Here is a 10000-nt window from a genome sequence, read left to right on the forward strand (position 1 = left end):
GAAAACATTAGGAACCTTTAGATCGAAAGACGTCTACGAGGACGAGTTTTTCGTACTGAGCATGCGCATAAGGTTTGGAGGCCGACATTTTTCAAAGTGCGCGTGCTCAGAACAGAAAACTCGTACTCGTAGTCCTCCTTGATCCTCCGATCTAAAGGTCCCCATTATTATCTGACTACGCGTTCGAGTAGTAATTAAGAGTTTTCCACTTCCTTGGCTGTTGTGCCTGAAGCTCTTACATATAAGAACAGGGAAGCTTAAAGATCAAAAAATCAACATAAATGTTCCCAGCTAAAGGCCCGAGCAAACGGTCTCAACATTTACTTCAACATCCGTTTGATTTTCTTTAAACGTGTTGACTGCTGGGGTGGCCAAACGGTTTAAAAAGATATCTTCAACAGTTGATTCAACAAAGCTTCACCAGAGGCCTGGCATTCAGTCCCAGGCTGCAGCCGCGGTTGTTACTATGGACATGAACTTGTTTCTATGGATACCGACATGGATACGTCATCGAGAGACCGATTAGTGCGCACGCGCATTCCCAACAATGTTGAAAGTGGGGAGCAAAAGGCTTCCACTTTATTCAACATTCGCGATAACAAAAAAGATGTTAAATGGTTGTTGAAGCAAAGTTTAAAGATTTTTTAATTCATTCAACTTCAACTAAATATGTTTCAACACGGTTGAAAGGGGTGAGCAAACAGTTTCAACATCGCTGTTGAAGCAAATGTTGCAGCCTCAGACTTTGCCCCGGAGCCTTTTGTTCCATTAGGTCTGGGTGTTTTAGACCGGTAATACTAACACATTTTTCTTTTCTCGGCACAGCTTCAAATGGAAAAAGAGAAAAGAATAGAAAATGATAGTGCTTACGCTACGAAACTTTGAAAAGGTTTCTCGACAAGACCACACTTCTCTGGGACAAGTGGTTTCAATGAATCAATATGGATTAATTTGAGATGACAAGAAGCAAGTTTAGCACACTTTGGCAGTGGACGCTGCGTGAAATGATTGCTTATGCTTATGAATTTATTTATTTCTCTTTTCTCCTTTTGCCACTTGAACAATTCTTTTTGCATCAGTTTTCTGTCGCCCTAAGTTCCCCGTGGTTATATAGAATGCGGCCAAATCTCACTCTCCTCGAAGCTCTTTTCTCCTACGGGAACTCTTCGGTGCTGCACAGACTATTTATAGGACGGGCAACCCTGGTTTAGCCAGGCAGCCTTTCTTATAAGTAGCCTGTTCCTATCACCTATAGTGTGACCCAGAATCACTGTTAACAACGTTTGTACTTCTGCGAATAGGATAGAGTGCAAGTTTTCGATTCAAGGGAGGAAACGGAATCTTCAGAGCTCTTTGGTCGTACGGTTACTTTCACTTCACTTCTCTTCACTGCATTTTGACAAAATTTCAATACAGTCAAACCTCCACTAAGGGACACCTCCTGTAAGGGGACACCTCCCGAATGCGGACACCAAACCGCGGCCCCGGCAATTTCACTATATATTTAACCTCCCGTAGGCGGACACCGGCACCTATTTGGGGTCCACAGGGTCTAAAAAAAAATTTCCTCTCGTAAGCAGGCAGTAAACAATACCAAGAACATTTCTAACGAAATGGGTTTAATTTTAATGGTTCAATCACGCAATGTCCTACACAAAGCATAGTCATTCTGATTACAATTGTTTTTTTTTTTTATTTTTTGTTACAGTACATCAAAGTTTCCGTTTCTAACTTTTCTTCAAACCAGTAGCACGAAAGTTTGTCTCCTTGAAATTTAAACTCGCAAGGCAATTTCATCCCATATCCTGCTCCTCTTGTTATCCGCTTTCTCGTAATAAGAACTGTTGCTGAGTTAAACGCACGCTTCAGGAACTTCGTCACCCAATCTCAAAAATATTCTAATGAACAAATGGCATCTTATAAAAAACCAGCCCTTACTTAGAGAAATCTTTAAAAACCCTCCCCGAATTTCATATAGAAACCGGAAATCTTTGAATGATGTACTTGTTAGAACAAAGCTCTAGTGTCTTTGAATTTCCTATCTTGACCAATAATAGTCGTGTTTGGCCTGACTACAACTTGAAACACAATGGGCCTTTTTCGATATATTAAAATTCAGCTTAAAAGAGAGGTTTAGAGAACAAAAACAAAGAGAAGTGGATGACATGCAAGTATTTTCACATTTATTCCAACGTGTTAATTGCTTTTGTCCTCACTGCCTCACTATCAAGCTGAATATTTGATATATCAAAAATGGCTTATTACAAGTTGTCTTAATTAAATTCTTTAAAAGACTTGTTGTGGTGTATTTTATGCCCTCAAGAAAAAATTAAGGGACAGAGAGGGAGGCTCCCGGTCCAGCCCTTGGAATATGTCATGTCCGCGAAAGTGATTTTTAGACGAGCAGAAGTCTTTGTTCTAGAGGAAGTTTGTCTTTCGATACGTCCCCATGCAGGCCAACCTCGGTCTGATGTTTGAAAGAAAATAAATATTCATCAGCCTTCCACGTGCGCCGCCAAGAACCTGTGAGCGAGGCAAGACTGCATGCGGACATCTCGGATAGACTTCCGCTATAACAAAGACTTCCGCTAGTCTAAAAATAACTTTCGTGGACATGACATATCCCGGCCAACGCCCTGAGCCTCCCTCTCATTTTCTCTTGAAGCCCTCTATTGCATCTTTGTTTGCACCGCGCATCTCATACTGCGCACAACATTGGGACTTCCGAGGTGGCGTGGTTTCACGCCGGCCATCTGAAGAGAGGTAACAAAGGCCGCTTTTGCTGTTCAAGAGCTTTTAAGTGCAATCATGATAACTCTTCTCGGTTAAGAAGGTGTTGTTTTGGAACTCGCCCCAGTCCTTTTGCGAAAAATGACCATTTTGAAGCTGAAATTGCCCATTTGCCATCCATCGTGTTGCGAAGAAACGAGCACGGTGCCCCCCCCCCCCCTCCCCCCATTTTATATGGTTTTATTTACTCGTAATAGGAAGACACTGTAACACGGAAAACATATTTTAAGGAGAAAAAAAGTTGGATAGTAGAAGTTGTAGTATTTACCTATAAATGACGTGAAACTGCATTTGGAGCCTGAAACTGAGTGCAAGGTGATGACTGTAGCGGTCCAATTTCTTTACATTTCTTTTCAAGATTGAGCGATTTGAAATCACTTTACTTAAAGATTATAGCCCGGACAAACAAACAGGTTCAAGTTTTCAGTAATATTCAGTGGCTTTTGCTACATAACAACAATTGTTCCGGTTGATCTAGTTTCGAACGCTTTTCTCAAAATTCGGGAGAAAACATTTAGAATAAAGCGCATACAGTGCGAAAACAAGCTCGGTGACCCCATCTTTTTGTTGCATTTTTTAAAAGTTTTTAATGTCCTGTGTATGAACATCAATTGTGCCAAGTTTGAAAACAATCTGGATAGTACGTCATTTTCATGGGAATTACCTTAAAAAGTGATTTCAGAGAGGAAGGGAGGGACAGGAAAAAAAATAATAAGTTATTTACCAGCTAAGGGTCGGTCCGTATAGTGAGGTCTTTTTTAAGACCGAGGTCACAGTTTTTCGCTGTACAGACCTCCCAGCTGGCAAATAGCATATATTTATTGACGATAACTCTTACAATGATGCAGTGAAGTGGTTGGAAACACGTAATGAAGACATAAAGGACAGAACAATTATTAAAAGAAATGGATGGAAACTGCAAGGTGGCAAATTTATCCCACAACGGACAAGAAATTGTTCAAAAATGTCAGCTACACCAAGTTCTTTGCCAAGCCCATGCACTTGAAGAAGAAGTAATACAACTCTTTGTGTCACTCTGCTTAGCACAAAGAACAAAAGTCGATCACCAGCAGACAAAAACATCTCGTTCTAGTCCCTATTCAAGCAGGACGATTCCGAACACATGCATTTGCAAATGGCCGTAATTAACCTTAGAAACTTACTATCTACGTCCATGTTCATGTCATCGCAAACACAACCGGATTCTCCACATGACTGATCATTTCACGAAATATTTGTGCTTTATCCATTGAAAAATAAGCGAACACAAGGTGTATTTGGATTCCCTCAGAAAAAATACACACGACTGACAATGGGCGGGAATTTAAGAATTCTCTGATGTCCCAATTCTGCAAGAACGTTAACAGCGGCATCACTCAACTTTAAACCATAAATTCAAGGTTTGGTAGAAAGGAACAATCAAACAGTAAAGCAAAACACCAGAAATATCTTAAAAGAAAAGAAACAAAGTCCAAATCATTGGGGTCAGGTACTAGGGGAAGCTGCTTACAAAAAAGGAACATGAAGCAACAAAACAAATACGTGCACCCTATGAATTGGTATTTGGCATACCACCGTGGAAAGAAACCAAAACTACCCCAGATAAAAAACACGATCAACATTCTACCACGTAAGAAGAAGAAGAAGAAGAAGAAGAAGAATGTGAAGATGTGGATGCCCAAACAAACAAAGATGTAGAGAAACAACAGAAAAGTCTTTAGTTAAAGGTTAACCAAAACATTTGACAACCTTCAGTTGACATCGAAGTGCAACAAGATAAAGGTGAACAGAGTGCTGAACAGAATATTGCTGGAAAACCTGCACCTAAACGTGCTTGTTATTCACCTATCATGCCAACAAAGGAGGTAAGGACATCTCGACACGAAAAAGCAAGAAAAATACATAGAGAAGACAACAACAAAATGACAACAAGCAAACCCAATACTGTTTCATTCCAAGTCAACAACTTCGTCAAAATAAAAATTAATAAAGTGTGCAAAAGTCCATTACATCCAAACACATTTCTTGGTAAAGTAATAAAAAAAGAACATGGATTTATGAAAGTTGTAACCAAATTTGGAATTTGCAACAAACAGACTGCAAATTACTCAAGACATGAATTTGTCATTAGACACAACTAAAACAATAAGCTTCCCTACCGCATTCAAAAAAGCACTCGACCAGTGACACATGTACAAGAGGTGCAAAAACAAGGAAATCACGACTTTATTGCATCAGTTTTCATCTGAATACAGGTAATGACTGTTAAATAAATGTTACAAACTTTGTGGACTACCAAAAAAATTGAATTTGATTGTTCAAGTATTTATAATCGCAAAGAGGTTTTATACTGAACTACATCTGTACAACTGCACATCATTTAATAATCTACCCTATAAAAAAAGACAATTTTCTGATGCCTTTTTCCTTTCAAAAACCAGAAAAATCACGTAAAGGTAATTCTTATTGAACAAGGTTCTGTTTTTCTGCTGCTCTGAGATAAAAAAAAAAAGCAGAATTGGTTATCATGCAAACAGTATGCCTCACCCCAACCTTAATGCTAACCATTTAAAATCAGTGCTTAGACTTAATAACAACCAAAGTCGTTTTATAGACTAACTGGATGAAAAACGTATGCTAACCACATGCCCTTACTTCCAGTACCGATTTACTTACTAATATACACGTACTTGCTAACAATTGACGAACTTTTTGTTGATGTTTCCTACTTTCAATTCCAACCTAGTTTAATGCATCAATCAATTCCAGCGGTGCCCATCCCCCCCCCCCCCCCAGGCAACCACGGGGCATTTGCCTAAGGTGTCAGTCCCGGGGGTGGGGCATTCGCAATTTTATCGTGGCCCGGGGGCTGGGCATTAGCCTAACCCGGGGCGACCCCCGGGCGTTTGACCTGTTTTCGAATTAACATAGATTACGAAGAGTTAATCGGTAAAGACGAGGCCTTCGTTAAAGACTGGCTTGTCTGTCACGGACAAGCCAGGGTGGTTTAGTGGTCATCAACCGTGCCTCCCACCTCTGCGACCCGGGTTCAACTATGGCTCGGATCGTATGTGGGCTGAGTTTCAGTCGATCTCAATCTGACTCCGAGGGTTTTTCTCCGGGTACTCCGGTTTTCCTCCCTCATCAAAATCGACTCCCGGCCTATTCCATCAGGCTGTAGTGCTGTGCTCCGAGGTCATACATGGGTCGTATTCAGGGGCCGAGCGCCTAGCCGGCAGCACAGCTCCTTCGGCCCGACCTCGTTGAGCTGAACCCTTAGTAATTCAGTTTCCGACTGCGAGAAAGGGCGATTAGCAGGTCAGATATTATTATTATTATTATTATTATTATTATTATTATTATTATTATTATTATTATTATTATTATTATTATTATTATTATCATAAAAACTTGTGTACGATTTTAAAGGTATGTTTACTCAATTTTAGGTATTTCTTCATTTATACTTGGAAGCATATGAATATATAAAAGAGGCAAAGTGAACTAAGATCACAAAACAATCATTGTCGTGGACATTTCATAAACACATAAACACTACGCAACTAACACGTACTGTTGTCCTTGAAGTCTTCAATACCGTTGCATAAAAATACTGAACAGTTGGCCGTTTTATTCACTGATTAAAAAAAACTGCAGAAGTGTTGGAAGGCGAAGATCCCGGGGGCGGGGCATTTGCCCTCTTTCTTCGTCCCCACCCCGGGGCATTTAGAGAGCTTATGTGTCAGAGAGCTTATGTGTCCCACCCCGGGGAATTTGCCCATTTAAAAAAAAAAATGCTAATGCCCGGGGGTTAGCCCGCGAGGGGGGGATGGGCACTGCTGGAATTGACTGATGCATAAAATAAAAATGACCTAGATTGAGATTATCACAACCTGAATTTCAAATTTACCTGTAACATATACACAAACCATGGAAGCCCGCAGGTAGCAAGGCTATTCTAGGCGGGCTACAAAGTCTACAGTAAATATTACCAGTTTTGGGTTTCTACAAAAATAAAAATAAACAATACCTAACACTTAAACGGCAATTATTATGCAAATAATTTCAGAACAGAAAAATAAATTTAGTTTCATCAACTGTTTAAATGACAGAAACAAAAGCATGATACTTAGTTGACAAGAGGGAAAAGATTTAGAGAAAATAATGTAGGATTTAGTCAAATCCTTGAATGATCAATATAGAGCAAGTCAACATTCATCTCCTCAGTCCTTAAAGCTACGGTAATACGAGCAACAAAATCGTCCAACTTGTCTCGCTGCGAAAACTAGTCGGAAAGCGATGTTACACGTTTTACATCCGACGCACAACCTGTCTCGTAACAAAAAAAAATGTGTTGCAAGTTGCTGCAGCGTGTTGCAGAAAGTAGAGGTCGTTTCTACTTTCTGCAACAAAATCTCCAAAATGCTGCTCGTTTTATTACTCCAAAGCAACTTGTTTTGCAACAAAATCACTTTTCTGGCGCTCTTGATTGTTTTCATAGATAACTTAAGCTTACGCGACTTCGTCGTAGCTGGCCAATCAGAAAGAGACCTGAAATCACGCAACTTGCAACACAATTTTTTGTTGCGAGACAGGTTGTGCGTGGGATGTAAAACGCGCAACATCGCTTTTCGACTAGTTTCACAGCAATGTGGCCAGACAAGTTGGACGTTTGAGCTTCATCTTTCGAAAATTTACCGAGAAAGGCTATCCTGAAATCCACGATAAAGCTTTCTCAACATGATCGATGCAAGAAACCCGACTAAAGGAATTCGAAGCAAGTTGAGTCTATTCGAATCTACCGATAAGTGCAACGCGACCGTTGGCTTGCCAACCCTAATAGATTTTATGGTGAGACTTTTGCTTGTATGGCGTCAGTTGCAGCTTGAACAAGATGAGGTGGCCGGTGCTGCCTGCCTTGTCAATTTTCTTGACTCTAACTGGCGGTCGAGAAAAGATCTCGCAAAATAACGCCTAAAAGTGCTCGGAACGACCAAAAACATAACATGACACAGGAGTCGGTTGACACTTTGTTTGATACGTAAAGTAAAGTAAAATCCTTTATAATGAAATATACGAAATTAATTTACTTTATCGCAAATCTGATTTCCCTAAACATCGGAATAGATTTTGCCTTTGAATAAAATTGTTTAAAAATACAAGAATCATTCAAATATTCTGAAACACAGTTCCACAGTACAGCTCCTCTGTAACAAACAATTTTTCATGAAATAAGTAGAAAATCGTGGAACGACGGCCTTATTATGTCCTCTTAAGTTATACGGACTATTATGCCATACAAGGAAATCATTGCGGGCATATTATCGCTGGCTATGTTATAGAGTAGTCTGACAAGACTTCGTTTATAAACATCATAAATCGAGTTCCATTGTGTGAGTTCCATAACTTGTACTGATGGTGTGTCTCGCGGCAAATTAAAAATTAGCCTTCCGGCACGACAGTGCAGAGCTTGCAGGGATTTGATATAATCTACAATACTCGTTACATTTGTTGGAACACCCATCCCCGATTCCCCCTACCTCCAATGTTGATTTCCACAACTACTAGTAGTCGCCCGAAAAATTCTCACACAACATTGAATTCGGGGAAGGGGGATGTGGTATAAGCTACGATCTTGTAACACGATGATTCTGACCATTCGCTAAGTGTTCCAACTAAATATGTCTAGTATTGTAGGTTGTTACAGTTCCCCCAGATAGCGATGCCGTATGTCACTGAAGGGAGAATCACCTTAAAGTATTTGCTTATTTTATCTTTAATATGGTGGTAACCAGCTCGAAAGCCACCTAGCACCTATCTTTTTGGTTATCTTTTTGCTTTTATGTATTATATTGATTTTTCATGACCGGTAAGTGCTAATGTAAATAGTGCATAATAAAGAATTGAGTTGAAATTGAATTTCAAACTTTATTGCCGAGCAAAACGCAACCGCCGTAGTGTATTTATCCTACGACAGATCGATAACACCACCACCGACAGAGGGTGGTCTGGCTCTGGTTTGATAGATAACTGGGTCCCAAGCTGGTGAAGTTCAGTGGGGATACCATTCCATACCCATGGTATACAGACCATGAATGAGTGTTCTGTCCTTTCTCTCTCGCTCGCATGCCACCATTATAAACGAGTAACCGTCCGAAGAGAGAAAAAGAGAGGAAAGCAAAGCAGGATCAAAAACACAGACAAAAATTGAGTTTTTCCTTTATTAGATTTCTAGCCAATTCTAACCACTTTCATTTTGTAATTATGATTGTAAAGAGAAGTTTTCAATTGAACGTCGTTAAACCGATACTTGGTATTTTAGCCAATTACTGTTGAGGCGGAAAGTAAAACGCCAACTAGCGCAGGGAAATGATCCGACATTACTTTGTACGCTCAATTGAAAACTCATATAAATGTATATAGATATAAGATGTACTTTGTTTTGGTTTCATTTAGCCCTGTACCTATTTTCCAATTCAAAAACTGGGTATAATCCGATTGTTACAACGGCACGTCTACAAGTTTGGGACAACTTAATTTAGTAAGGTGCATTATACGAAAAATTCTAACGAAAACGTTTTAAATAAAGCCTTGAATACGCTCAATACTAAAAGCATATTGTTGATAGTGAACATAAATACGAATACCAACAGTTTAAAGTAGCAAAAAATTAGAGTAATATACGAGTATAACTTGATTCGGCTAATTTGAAATTTTACAATTCAGAAACAAAAAATATTGCATTCGTTCATTTAACGGAGACTTTTAGAACTGTTGAGACCAGCGTGGATTCTCTTCATTTCTCACAATTCAAGATATTAGAGAGATTTATAATCACGTTTACGTGAAACGTGAAACGCGAACGGCAAAAATGACCACGTGACCATGCTTTTCCCGCATTTTCACGTTTGCCGTATACGTGGAATCTTCTTCTAGTTTTTCTTTTACACAACAAGTTGTTTTCGGGAAAAAAAAACCCGACCTTTACTAGTAACTCAAACAGGGAAAAATGAGGTTTCATGGTTCTAGATCGTTCATAACTGACTCCTTAAGACAATTTTCTTCGTGAACTCACGTTGACTTTGTTTTGACTCACAAGTGGCTTCATAGCTACTCGCAAAATTTGACACTTAAGGATTTTTATCTTTTTGACCGGTAAGGATTTTCATTTTATACAGCGTCTTTTCCTACAAACAATGTTTAAAAAGAC

General features: G+C 39.5%; 2 protein-coding genes across 2 annotated transcripts in view; one reads left to right on the top strand and one right to left on the bottom strand.

Moving 5' to 3' along the window:
- Positions 1-2286, top strand: part of LOC138052432 (gamma-aminobutyric acid type B receptor subunit 2-like) — a 37335-nt gene extending 35049 nt beyond the window's left edge. The window contains exon 19 of the mRNA XM_068898927.1: positions 826-2286. Coding sequence (XP_068755028.1) covers positions 826-885 — 60 coding nt within the window. The 3' untranslated portion in view covers positions 886-2286. The remainder of the gene's footprint in view (positions 1-825) is intronic.
- Positions 2287-8997: 6711 nt separating this feature from the next.
- LOC138052408 (low density lipoprotein receptor adapter protein 1-like) overlaps positions 8998-10000 on the bottom strand; it is a 20279-nt gene continuing 19276 nt past the window's right edge. The window contains exon 9 of the mRNA XM_068898897.1: positions 8998-10000. This exon is cut by the window's right edge and continues 1108 nt beyond it. The gene's annotated coding sequence lies outside the window, so the exon portion shown is untranslated.

Source organism: Montipora capricornis, chromosome 6, assembly GCF_036669925.1.
Source record: "Montipora capricornis isolate CH-2021 chromosome 6, ASM3666992v2, whole genome shotgun sequence".
In the NCBI taxonomy this organism is placed as follows: domain Eukaryota; kingdom Metazoa; phylum Cnidaria; class Anthozoa; order Scleractinia; family Acroporidae; genus Montipora; species Montipora capricornis.